This window comes from Mus musculus, chromosome 12 (assembly GCF_000001635.26).
Source record: "Mus musculus strain C57BL/6J chromosome 12, GRCm38.p6 C57BL/6J".
Classification (NCBI taxonomy): Eukaryota; Metazoa; Chordata; class Mammalia; order Rodentia; family Muridae; genus Mus; species Mus musculus.
Window position 1 is genome coordinate 84831180 of NC_000078.6, and position 13972 is coordinate 84845151.

Sequence of the window (13972 nt, forward strand, 5' to 3'; positions counted from 1 at the left end):
GGCAGGGAGCTCGAGCTGGCAGAGAGGGAGTTTCCTAGGGGAAATGGAGGTGAAGATAAGGTCTGAGGACCGGCTAGAATCAGGGTTGGGGGATCTAGTCATCACCTTCATTTAGCAGGGTGTGGGGAAGCTGGCAAAACATCAAGGAGGAAATGAAGGCTGCAGGCATGACAGTGTGCATGGTAGTATGTGTCCAGAAACGCCGGGGGTGGGGTGGGGGTGAGGGTTCCTATAGGAGCTTGCAGAAAGCATAGTGTGGAAGTGTGTGGGTCAAGGAATTGAGGCCCCCCAGCTGGATATGAAGGAAGAGAAGACCCACAGAGATGACAGCGCAGGAGATGGCAGACAGTAGTTAAGGTCCCTGGGTCTCGGTAGAAGCCATGTCCAGATGGATTAATTTGGGACCCTGGGATTTGGCACAAAGCAAGTGCACAAATACTGTCCATTGGTTGGCTGAAGAAGTGAAGGACAAGGTGACAGCCGAGTGCCCCAATGGTGAAGGGGTGGGCAGAGGTGGGGCAAGAATGGGTCCGATTTGGATGCTCTGCTCTCCCAGGTCCAGCCTTACCCCAGGGGGGTGAGAGATGGTTCACATGTGCTGCCTGTGGGCTGCTGTCTCTCAGCTCGAGTCCTGAAGGCAAAGCGTTGGACATCAGCTGGCCATTGGCACCAGTGGCCGGATACCGACGAACTGTCCTGGACGGCCCTGAGTGCTGCTGCAGGGGCCAGGGCTGGCTGAGGCGCCTGTGGAGATAACCACAGTCTGGAGTTTGCATCCCGGGAGCAGCTTCTCTCTGGCCTCATCTGGCTGCACTGGACCCAGCACTTGCTCTGGGAGGACACTCTCCATGAAGATTCCACCCCATACATGGCTGACCCTTGTGCCCAGATAAAAGAACCAAGTGTGGCCAGTCTTCTATGGAGGAAGACCTAATCCTATTGAAGTACTCAGGAGAGCCAACCTCCCTGGGCCTCAGGACCTTTGACTGCAACATAAAGCCACATCAGATTGTCCTGTGTAGCCCTGACATTCTAGGAGTCTTTGAGAGCCAACTTGAGAGCCCAGCACTGAAACCATGGTGTGCGCCAGAAGCCTGTTATTTTTGTTCACTAGTATTGGGGATAAGTCCCAGGAACACGCACATGCTGGAGCACTAACAAGGACTATCACAACTGCAGCCCCAGCCTTACCTAAAACATTTTATTTTGAAGCTTTGCCCAGGCTGACCTCAAGTTCACTGTCCTCCTGCCTCAGCGCCCCCAGTGCTGGGATTATAGATATGCCTCATTATGCCTGGTCCTGCCACTTCTCCATATAACCCTTGATGTGAATTATTATGGGGAACTGATGAACAACAAATAAATATTCATAAATCACTCAGGGACAGAGCCTAGATTCTATCTCCCGATTAATTAATATAAAATAATACAAGAACCAAAAACAACAACAATAATACAAGAGCCATATCCAAAGAGAAAAATGAATTCATCATCTTTCATTCCAACACAGTAAAACACTTCCAGCTGTTTTCCTTCATCCTTTGCTTGCATATAGGACTTTATAAGATTATCATCAGCTATAGATGCAATTTAAATGTTTTCACTTAACATTACCCCCTATTTTATACAAATACACATTTATACAAGTACACATTTTATACAAATACACACAGGTTTGTCATTTTCCTGTCCCAAGCAGTTGAGTCAAATCACTGCTCAGAGACAGGCTTCTATTGCATTTTTAGATTATCGTTTTTCACTGTGCAAAGTCTCACACATGTGATGCATTTTCTTCTGTTAAGATATTCCCTTAGGGCCAATGAGATGGCTCAGTGGGTAGAGGCACTTGTCACCAAGCCTGACCACCTAAGTTTGATCCCTGGAACACCTACTGCAGGAGAAAACAGACTCCTCTCTCGTCCTCTGATGGCCACAAGCATGCCACACCCCCACACAAATAAAGAATTAACTGTAAAAAAAAAATTATTCCTTTGGGGGATTCATTGCTCTGTTCTTTATGCTTGATATTTTATGTGTGTCTATGGGTGTGCACAATTGTGTGCAGTTGCATGTGCACATCTGTGCAAATGTGTATGGAGGTCAGAGTTTGTCACTGAGTGTCTTTCTCACCTACTCTCCACCTTACTTTTTTGAGATAGTTCTCTGGCTGAACCTAGAGCTTATCATTTGTGTTAACATGGCTGGCCAGGAAGCCCAATGTAGCATGCAGAGCCCAAACTCAGTAATGTAGATGGTGTGAGGAGGAGGAGGAGGAGGGGGAGGAGGGGCAGAGGGAGGAGGGGGAGGAAAAGGAGGAGTAGGAGACCCAAGACAGAGATCTTCCATCTCCACCTCAGAAAAGCTGGAACTCTAGAGCCAGGGGTGTGACCCCACACCTGTATTTAGTTCTGCTTTGTTTTGTTTTGTTTTGTTTTGTTTTGACATGATGCTTGGAACTTCTCTTGCTTGTGTAGTAAAGCATTTCAGCAAGCAAACCATTGCCCCGGCCCTGAAAGTTCTTAACCAGAACTTTATATGTTTGAAAAGCGTTTTAATAATAAACATTTTGAAAACAGCTATGACATTAGGATTAACTCAGTTCCACAGGCTACCAGGACTGTATCAAAGATTGCAAACATCTTCAGCTCTAATATATTTTTGTGATATTGTTTTCTGAAGGGGTCACATCAAAACATTTAAGTGTCACAGTGTATACATTTTTCAGGCATTATGTTGAACCCCATTCATTTATACAATTTTATGTTTTTTTTTTATTAGTTAAAATTTAAAGGGGCTGGAGAGATGGCTCAGTGGTTAAGAGCACTGGCTGCAGGGTGGGAGGAAACCTAGGGAGCCCCACCCTCTCAGAAGAGAAGGGGAGTGGGGTGGAGGGAGGGGCTCTGTGAGGGAGGATCAGGAATGGGGCAGTGTTTGGGATGTAAACAAAGAAACAAACAAAAGCACTGGCTGCTCTTCCAGAGGATCTGAGTTCAATTCCCAGCACCCACAATTATGGTGGCTCACAACTATCTATGATGGGATCGGATGCCTTTTTCTGGCTGGTGCTATCTTCTGTCATGCAAGCATACATGCAAACAGAGTGCTCATATACATAAATAAATAAATAAATCTTAAAAAATGTTAAAGTGGGTTTAAAATTTAATAAAGTGCAATATATCATACAGAGCATACACACTCATTAGTGTAGCTTATAATTGTAATTAATGTTGTCATATCATTGTTATTGAGAGTCTGATATGTAGCTCAGGCTAGTCCCATAATTCTACTTTTCTTTTTAAGAGCTGGGGTTACAGACATACACTTCCTGTTACTCCTGGCCTTATTGCTAGATTTTGTAATATGTTAATTGAACAAGCATAATAAAGATGCTTCAATGTTGCTTTTCTCTCCTTTCTAAATTTTAATTTTTAAAAAGGATTATTTTTGCATGTGTATGTGTGTGGCTATGTTTGACTATGTCCGTGGGAGTACAATTGCCTGCTGAGACCAGAGGTATCACATCCCCCGTAGCTGAGGTTAGAGATGACTGTAAGCCACCTGTAGGTGCTGGGAACGGAACTTGGGTCCTCTGTAAGAACAGTATGTGCGCTTAACAGCTTGGTCATTTCTCCAACCCTCGCTTCTTAAAAATACTTGATGTTGGAATTTTGTTCATGGCTGTATTTATAGCTTGTCCTTTGACAATTGCTTGACTTGTTTATCTCATAAACTTGAAGAGATCCTCTACATGTTTGTTATTAGACTGCCTCTATTGTAAATACTCCAGCGTTCTGACAGTGGTATGAGCCGCTATATACACAACAACATCTGGACCATGGTGGGTGTGAGGACATGTGAACATGGAAGTTAAAAGAGGATAAAGACTCACCCAACATTATACAACAGCTAAACCAACACACTGGGATTCCAGATAGACCACCCTGACTCCAAAGCCTGTGTTTTGGGACAGCCCAGACCCTAGGGGAAGTTAGCCTGGGATCCTCTGCTTAGACTTCAGGCATGCTACACTTGGGTCCTACTCCTTACCTCCCCACTGGAGTCTGTGCCCTAACAGGATATGGTCTGGGACTCTTGCCCCCTCCTACTCCTAAGCAGTTGGTTCTGTGTGCCGAAGCCATGAACACTCTTCTGACTGAAGCTAGATTTGGACAGTGTCAGAGCCTGGTTATCTCATCAACCCCAGGACCTCCCCCAGGACCTGCCCCAGCCACTATGTCATAAGCCTTGGCTCCTGGAAACCTCAAGGCGGCTCCTTCTAGAACCATCGGCAGCAAACTCTCTTCCCATTTTCCAAGTTTGGGGGTTGGCATAGAAGAGGTCTTGTTAGCCGTGTGGAAGTCCTACACATGATAATGATCCAGGATTGAAGACCCACACCTCAGTCCCCCTCATCTCAGGAGAAGCCTCTCCATTGAAAGTAAACTCCTTCCAATGCTTCCAAGAGAGTTGTGTGCAAGCTGGTGTATCCTTATAAGCTCCAAACATCTTCAGGGCCAGCTGAATTACTTCTCAGAGAAGACTGGGCAGCCAAGCCTGCCTCCCCTAGTTATAGAGAGGAGCTGGCTGCTTAGACGAGAGAGGAAAGGGCTTGAATCAGAAGGAATCAAATTTGGCCTCCTCCCAGCCGTGTAGCCGAGAGGTATGCCTCAGCCCCTCTGAGTCGCACCATCCTCATCAGCAAGGCAGACAGGGTCAGGAATATCTACTTCACTGAGCGTTGGAGAGGCCTGGGAGAATAGATGGTCTTACTAATTATTTTCCTAAAACAAGTGAGTTCTCACAAGACAAAAAGTATGTCAGGATTTTCAAAGTGCATGAGGAAAGAGACAGAACAGGGTTAGCTACAATTTGGATTAAATAGCATCTCCACAGGACCCCACACCCAACCCAAGTAGAAAATAATGATGGAGTTACTTAAAATTCTTCTCCATCTAAAAGGAAGAAGAAGAAAAAAAATGTATGCTGTTCAAGCATCCCTATACATAAAGGGCCAAGGGTCCAATCTGTTGTAACACATTGTTTTTTAACATTCAGAGGCCCTCTCCTGAACCCAATTCATTGTCATCCACTCACGTGACAGAGACAGTTAAATGACAAAAAAAAACCCCATAAGGTCTGCTTACTGAAAGGCTTACAGTAAAGTAGGTAATGAACAATGAGAACACAGGCATTCACTGCTCTGCTCTCCTGTACCCTAGGGAGCCCTCAGACTGCTGGGAGGGAAGACAGTTTGAAGGGTGACAGCCTCGTAGCTCACCTGTGGACTCATGGCTGGAGTTACAGACATCTGAGCTGAGATGGAGACTAAGAACTGAGAGTTCATCCCAGCTACCCAGCCTTGCTAACTGTGCTTGTCCTTAAACACACCACAACATGAGTATTGTTATGTGTGTTGCCTTAGTCTCTGGATATGAGACATGAAGACAAGGCCTGGCTCCATGTTTGATCCAGTGCCACCCTCAAGGACATCTGAATGTGGCTACCAAGGCAGGCAGAGCCTTAGTGAGAAGGTGGTCGTCAGAGACAACAGCCCCAGGGGAGAAGGGGATCTGCTAACACAAGAAAGACTTTTGTCTCCCCTATAAACAGAAGTTTCTAAACTTCTTAGACGTGAGGATGGCATTTGCTATCTCCCTGGAGTTGTTCCAAGCAAGTCCTAGTAATGCTACAATGAACCAGAACTGGTATCTCTGGACTTCATGATTTCGTGGATCAGTCAACTTTTGAATGAATTTGGGAGACCCACGTAAAGTCTCCTCCAGCTTTCTATTTAAGTGGTGTGGTGACTCATTTTTTTTTTAAATCTTTATTTTATTTTAGTGTATGTACGTGAGCCTGTGCGAGTTTATGTCTGCCCGAAAAGGCCAGAGGGCATTGGATCATCTGGAACTGGAGTTATAGGTGGCTGTGAGCCACCTAAATGTATGTTCTGAAAATCGAATGCAGTCTTCTGCAAGAGTAGTAAGTGGTTTTGGAGGCTTGAATATGCTTGGCCTATGGGAAGTAGCACTATTAGGAAGTTTGGCCTTGTTGGATTAGGTGTGGCCTTGTTGGAGGAAGTGTGTCACTGTACAGGCAGGCTTTGAGGACTCCTATGCTCAGGTCCTGCTCAGTGCAGAAGAGAGACCTCCTCCTGGCTGCCAGCAGAAGACAGTCTCCCTCTGCCTGTTTTCAGATCAAGCTGTAGAACTCTGAACTCCTTCTCCAGCACCATGTTTCTACCTGCACGCTGCCTTGCTTCCCGCCATGATGATAATGAACTGAACCTCTGAAACTGTAAGCCACCCCCAATTAAATGTTTGCCTTTATAAGAGTTGCTGCGGTCATGTGTCTCTTCCTAGCAATGGAAACCTTAACTAAGACAGTGTTCTTAGCTTCTGGGCAATCTTCCTCCAGCCTTGGCGATAGTTAATCTTTATGGCTCAACTGATTGGATTAAAAACACCTTGAGGGAATTCCAGAGATGATTAGATACTGAGAGCTCCTACCTAATAACCACGGGCTCCGAATGTGAGCATTCTTAGAGGGGTGAAAGGTGGGGCAGGGGGCTACCTAGGGGAAATAAGCTGGTGGGGTTATTTCCCATGAACTACATCTTGTCGTGGTTTCTTTCCCTTGACTCTCTCATCTTGGTTTCCTGTCTGCCATAAAGAAGCTGCACACCCACTGCCATATTGTTCTGTTTAATAACTAGCCCAGAATCATGAAGACCAGTGACTGTGGATGCATCCCCTGAAACTGTGAGCAAAAATGCAGTTCCTCTTGTATGTCGCTTCTGTCCAGTATTTGGAAACCAGCAACAACAAAAGCAAACTATCAACCAGCATGGATAGATATGATGCTAACACACACATGAATAGGTACTGATCACTACCACCAGAACTTCATAAAGGAAAGACCTTTGATTCCAAAAATAAATGTTTGAATAGATTTATTCTCCTTATCATTTCCCTGGCCATGAAAAGTCTGTCACAGGCCAGTACCAGGAGGGACCGCTGGATCAGCCAAGAGAAACCTCTGACTTCTGATACCAGGACATTATCAATAAGCTAAGGGAGAGAAAATGCTCCCACATCAGATAGCTGCGGTTGCAGCCTTACAATGTGGCCATTCGGTTAAATGTGCAGAGCGTCTCCACCCCTGCCTCCTACCCAAGGCTTTCAAACAAGGATGTGAAGATTAGGAGCCCTGCGTTCTACCCCAGCCAGATTCACTCTCCTCTGGAGGCTCAGCTCTCTCCAGTTTATATGCATAGCCACGCTTGAGCTTCCAGGAACTGTTTTATTTGAAAAGAGTCTTCCATGAAAAACATTTAAATATCGATAAATGGCACACAGAACAGCTATGGGTGACAATGCTGTGTATCAAGCACAGAACCTCGCCTTATCTGTTCTTCTTTAAAATGAGAGCAGGAAGTTGCATAACAACATGGGTATTATACTTTCAGTGAGAATAAACTCTCACCAGGCATGATAACGCACACCTTTAATCCCACTGCAAAGGCTGTGAATCTAGGTGGATTCTAGGCCAGCCAAGGCCACATAGTAAGACTTTGGGTCAAAAAATTCTTCTCACGCCCGGCAGTGGTGGTGCACGCCTTTAATCTCAGCACTCGGGAGGCAGAGGCAGGCGGATTTTTGAGTTCGAGGCCAGCCTGGTCTACAGAGTGAGTTCCAGGACAGCTAGGGCTACACAGAGAAACCCACTAAACAAAACAAAACAAAAAAATTCTTCTCCTTGCTGGTCTGGAAGGATCTGTAAACAGTGGTATGAGAGTATCTGTATGCATGCGACTGTGCTTTTAACCTTTACGCGTGTGTGTGTGTGTGTGTGTGTGTGTGTGTGTGTGTTCTTAAATACTACATTATGCCATTATGTGTGTGTGTGTTCTTAAACACTACATTATGCCATTATGTGTGTGTGTGTGTGTTCTTAAACACTACATTATGCCATTATGTGTGTGTGTTCTTAAACACCACATTATGCCACTATGTGTGTGTGTGTTCTTAAACACCACATTATGCCATTATGTGTGTGTGTTCTTAAACACCACATTATGCCATTATGTGTGTGTTCTTAAACACTACATTATGCCATTATGCATTGTGTAGTTTGTTTGTTTGTTTGTTTATTATTTTGATTTTTCAAGACAGGGTTTCTCTGTGTAGCCCAGGTTGTCCTGAACTCACTCTGTAGAACAGGCTGGCCTCAAACTTAGAAATCCACCTGCCTCTGCCTCCCAAGTGCTGGGATTAAAGGAGTCCACCATGACTGTCAGCTCATGTATTTATTTTTAATAAAACTATATACTTATTTTTTGCCAGAGTTTTATAACTTTATATATTATATTAATATATTACATATTATATTATGCTTAAAATATATGATATGTAGTATATTGATATATAATATATTATATAATGATATATAATCTATATATATACTTACATATTTTATAAATAAAGCAATCAAGGCTCAGCAAAGGTATGGTAAGTGTATGGAAATGTCCAGAACCTAAAATGGACTTTGAGGATGACAGAGTCACAAGGGTTCAGATGCAAAGACAGCCTTATCTCCTGGAAAGACTCCAGAGAGTCTCAGGGGTGAGAGAGTGATGTCTGAGCCTTTGCTAAGAGGATGGATGGAGACATAGGTTTTCAAGATACTTATGTCATGAACATGGAAAGACCAGGAGAGGAGACAGCATAAAGAGATGGGGAGAGCAGAAACGCAAAACACACAGAAGCAGGAGAGACTGAAGGACAGCAGTGGTGGGGGAACGATTTTGTTTTTGTTTGTTTGTTTGTTTGTTTGTCAGCCTTACACAAGCTAGACTCATCTGGAAAGAGGAAACCTCAACTGAGAAAAGTGCCTCCAGCAGATTGGCCTGTAGTCAGAATGTAGGCAAGTCTGTGAGGCGTTTTCTTGATTACAGATTAGTGTGGGAGGGCCTGGCTCACTGGAGGTAGTGCCACCCTTGGGACCCTGGGTTGGATAAGAAAGCTGGCTGAGCAATCCACAGACAGCAAGCCAGTAAGAAGCGTTCCCCTTAGCCTCTGCTTCAGTCCCCGGCCCCAGGTTCCTGCCTTGGGTTCCTGATTAGAAAAATTATGGAAGAGACACATGGAGGTGGGATGCACAGCCATATTTAATGAGTATGGTTCTGAAAATCGAAGAACAGAGAGGTCACGGGGAGGAAGCCATGGCCATTTAGTACCTAGCATGTGGCAGGCACCCTGCGAGGTGTCTAATACCACTCCTCACTTCATCCAGCAATTCTGTGATCAAAACCCTCTGCTGGGCCCGAACCACCTTGAATAAAATGAAAAGACAGACAAGTGATCACGGAAATGCATGCAATGATGTCACAGACAAAAGAGAAATGATCACGGTATCTAAAGACAGGATGGGCCGGCAGTTTTGACAGAAAACCCACAAAAGAGTCAAACGAAAAGCTCAGAGGAGGGGAAGAGGTCCAGGTGCACAGCCTTTGTGCTCAGAAGATGTGCGCATGAAAACCGACCCTGCAACTGCATGTTTTAATCCACCCAAGTTTAATTACATATGTGTTGTCGAGGCTGCAGAAACAGTCACTCTCAGCTGTTGCTGGCAAGGAGCTGAGCTGACAGAGCTCAGTACCTGGTGGTACAGGAAGGCTTTGAGCCTGAGGGCCACCTCTGAGTCTGATCTGCAAATAAACCTGCTTTGGGGGTACTGCTGCTCTCCTACTAATGGGGACTGGCGCTTCCCCTTAGGTGCAAAGGTGGTGACCAATCACTTAGACCTGTGACTTCCTGGGTCCTATATTTGGCCAATGGGAACTTCCTGAGAGGTCTCCTCACCACTATGACTACAAGGCTGATGTCCCCGATGGGAGGCCACAGCCCCCCTCTCTCAAGGTAGGACAGTTTCAAAAATTCCATTCTCAGTCAACTCAAAGCTTGATTTCCTGGGGATTCTGTCCTTGGCTGGCTGTTTTGACTGTTCCACTCTGCCTCCCTCTCTTTGCTTCTTCACCTCTCAAGGACCTGTCTGTCCCAAAACACGTGTTCATATCCAAAATGATGCAAATATAAGTCTCCTCAGAGCAGCCCTGTTTTGAATTAGCAAAATATTCTGCTCAGAATAGGATCGACGGAGCAGCCTCCAGCAGAGGACTGGTTAAATAAACTACAGATGGCCACGGGACGGAGTCAGGTGTCCTCACAGCTCTTTCCCATCAGGAAGGAACACTCTCCAAGACATATTGAAATGTGGAAACACGACAGCCCTAAATCCAGCCTTCTGGCTGTTTTGTATAAGCTGTGACCCAACAATGGTCTTTACATTTTTAAATGGCTGGAAAAATAGTTAAAAGTCTGTTTCTTGACATGAGAAAATGATATAAAATTCAAATGTAACTTTCCGTAAATAAAGCCTCCTGGAGCACAGCCACTCACTGGCTAAGGCTGGTTTGGCTCTTCAGCGGCCGGCCCAGTGAGTAGGCAGAAGCCATATGTCACAGGAAGCTGAAAATATTTACCATGTGGCCTTTTATGGAAGAAGTTTGCTGACTCCTGGTATAAAGGGCATGTAAAGTTATAAAAATACTGAAAATGTGGATCATGGTGTGCATGTTCATAAAGAAACCTTAGACGGAATCCCTGGGAAGTTAATAATGCTGGTTGCTTATGTGGGGGGAGCAGGGAGTTGGAAATGGGACCTCTGGTCACCTGGTATAAAGATGTAATGAACACTTTACTAGGTGCAGGCCCTGGAGCAGTAATACACGCAGTACACGTTCTCTCATGTAGGCCTCTCTATAACCTGGTCCCCAACTTCTACACACAATCCCCATTTTATAACTGAAAACAAACAAACCAGAACGTATGGAGGGTTTGCGCCCTGCGGAAGGTTGCAGAACTCATGATACACAGAGGCCAGGTTACTAAACCAGGCTCACCTCATCCTAAATCCCCTCTCCTTTGCTAATCATTCCCATTTTACAGATGAGGACCCTGAGGCTTCGAGAGATGAAGAACAGGTTTGGATCCATATTCTAGGGGCCTCTTACAACCTCCTTTATGCATTCAGAAGGCATAAAGCATTGTGCAGGAAGCATTGTGGAGCTTGAGAGATGATTCAGTGTCAAAAATCTCATGCTAGCCGGGCGTGGTGGCGCACGCCTTTAATCCCAGCACTCGGGAGGCAGAGGCAGTCGGATTTCTGAGTTCGAGGCCAGCCTGGTCTACAGAACGAGTGCCAGGACAGCCAGGGCTACACAGAGAAACCCTGTCTCGAAAAACCAAAAAAAAAAAAAAAAAAAAAAAAAAAAAAAAAAAATCTCATGCTGCTCTGTCAGATTTCTCTTGTCGTTCTGTGTTTTGAAGCAGAGACCCATGGATCCCAGAGAAGCATGCATGTATCACAGGCTGGCCTTGAGCTTCTTGTGCTACTGAGGATAGTCCTCTCATGTAGGCCTCTCTCTGCTGATTCTCCAGTCTCTAGCTCTCAAATGCTGGGATCACAGACCAGGAGTCCAGACTGCAACCCAAGAGAAGTGGGTAGTGGGCTCCGCTTGCAGCATGATGTGTTCAGTGTCTCAAGCTGACTTCCAGGGCATGTAAACAGCCAGATTCAGGCCAGTCAGTGCAGTAGTCACAGTGGAGGGCATCCTGGGGGTGCAGGAGAGAGAACGTAGACTGGGGGCCCCCTGCTGAGCTCAGGCACAACTCTGTTAACACCTCCTGACTTACAAGGAAAATCTGCTAATGAACAGCATGGCCTCAGCTTTAAGTGGCATTCTATAAATCCTCCAGCCTCCGGCGCCTGCTGCTACTTGTCTGCCAGTGCACGACCGAACAAATGAACAAGCAATAAACTAATATTAGTGGAAAATGTGGCAACAGATTGTCACACTTCACTCAACAGTTGGCTCTTTCCATAGGTGTGTGTGTGTGTGTGTGTGTGTGTGTGTGTGTGTGTGTGTGTGTGTATGTGTGTGCATGCGCACGCAAACTTAAAGCTGGATGGATTTGGGCTTTTTTTTTTTCATAGACATACAAGCAATCGTCATAGTTTCTGCTAATAAAACTGTTTCCAGATAATTCCAGTCACAAGACTAACTGTACTGATGGCTCATGGTATTCCTCACACTTTGACACCTAAACATGTCGAGAAATGTAAGTTTGAGGAGAGAGAAAAAGAAAGGCAGGGTGACAGGGAACGTGGCCTAGCATCGTTTTAACCAAGCAGTCTACAAGCTTGCAGATCAAGCACTCAGCATGCTGACCACCTCTGTTCTCTTCTGCTGCCTGGAAACCAGACTTATTCCTGGGGTGCCTCAGGGCAGAGGTGGGAGGAAAGGGTAACCCAAGGGATTACCCTTGGCATTCTCCAATGCCCAGGAAATGTCCCTCCCTCTCTATCCAGCAGGCCCAGGTGACAAACTTTTTGGGAAATTGACATTCCATTCTGCTTCTAAAGCACCTCCAAGAGCTTTCAGCTTTTTCTGGGCCCAGCAGGACCTCCCAGAGTGGAGCCAGCAACACAGACTTCCCAGAAGAGGAGTTGATTCTTGCCCTATGTGTCAGACACAGACTTAACACATAACTGGGCACTCAGCGGCTGCCTTTAATTATTGATTACATTGAACTTCCAACTTCTTCATGGTCCCTCCAGCCCTCCACTGGAGTCATCTGCCCATCCCTGGAAGGGATTCATCTCTCAGCCAGAGTCGTTATCATCTGGAAGACTTGGCAGGCCATAAAGAACCTGGGTTTCATGAATTCATAACGCAATGCGGACAAGGTGTATTTATGATGCCCTTGAAAGGTACACAAGCCTGTCAGGCACTATGGAAAGCACACCTTGCCTACCGAGAGTTTGCAATCCAGCAGGCGACTTGTAAACCTGTTGCCACAGCGGAAGCTGCCGCATTTCCTTCAGGAGGCTGAAGCATGGTACCGGGTATGGTGACCAGAACGCAGGCTGGATTTTTGCCCTGTTTATCCTGTAACCAGAACTGTTGGGATATCGAACAACGCTAACACCTCCACAGGGCGCCCAAGTGACTCAGTCCTGCATGTGAGCCTTTCAGAAGAACCCAAGAGAAGAAAAGCAAAATGTCACAAGGGCCAGGAAACTCATGGCCATGTAAGTTGTCCAAGCCAAATGTCCCAGGTCTCCTAAGCTGGCATGGTCCTAAGGCGGGAGCCAGCCATCCAGAGTTGTGGAATGTGAGCCGGAATAGGAAGTGGGAGGGGCAGAGAAGACAGTGAACACATAGGGACAAATACAGAATGCACTCATGGTGATGCTCAATAGGGAACAAGGGCCATTGGGATGAGGGGAAACAGGAGTCATGCTAATAGCTAGCTAGAGGCCTGTCCCTCTATCAGGGGGGCAAAGAAAGGTCCTCCAAGAGCCTTGGCCTCTTTCTGGGTCCCACCAGGCTGTGCTAAGCTCGTCTCATATCTTAATTCAGTTAATCATCACTACAGTTAGGACCTAGATCTTTGGTTCGGCTTACAGATCTGGCCTAAGAAGCTTGGCGACTTGTCTAAGGTTACACAGCCAATGAGGAGCAGAGACAGGTAAAATCTGACAGGGAATGCTGAATGAACCCTTGGGCTCGAGCTGTAGAAGATCTTGTCTGGGCCTCATCTTACAGAACTCAGCAAAAAAACCCGAGAAGCCTTGAAGCGGTATAGTGCTACAAACCCAGCCCCAGGAACTAATAAGGTTAGAGAGTGTCTCGTAGGAAGACAGTCATGAGAAACTTCCCTTCGCTGCTCCTGCTATCCACACTGCCCAGGAATGCTCCCTCCCTCTGATTGCTGGGAGCTCTTAGAAGATGGGCCTCAGTCCAAGCCATCCAGCATTCTGTGTTACTTCAAAGCAAAGAAGAAGTAGAAGAGAGACGAGAGGATGAAGGGAAGGATAGAAGGCAAGCAGGCTAAGCCTGAACAAG

General features: G+C 45.9%; 1 protein-coding gene across 4 annotated transcripts in view; it reads right to left on the reverse strand.

The window, feature by feature from the left end:
- Window positions 1-13972, reverse strand: part of Ltbp2 (latent transforming growth factor beta binding protein 2) — a 93347-nt gene that overhangs the window by 47968 nt on the left and 31407 nt on the right. For all 4 annotated transcript variants that reach the window (XM_017314966.2, XM_006515502.4, NM_013589.4 and 1 more), the window contains exon 4: window positions 569-744. In XM_017314966.2, the coding sequence (XP_017170455.1) occupies window positions 569-744 (176 nt within the window). The remainder of the gene's footprint in view (window positions 1-568; window positions 745-13972) is intronic.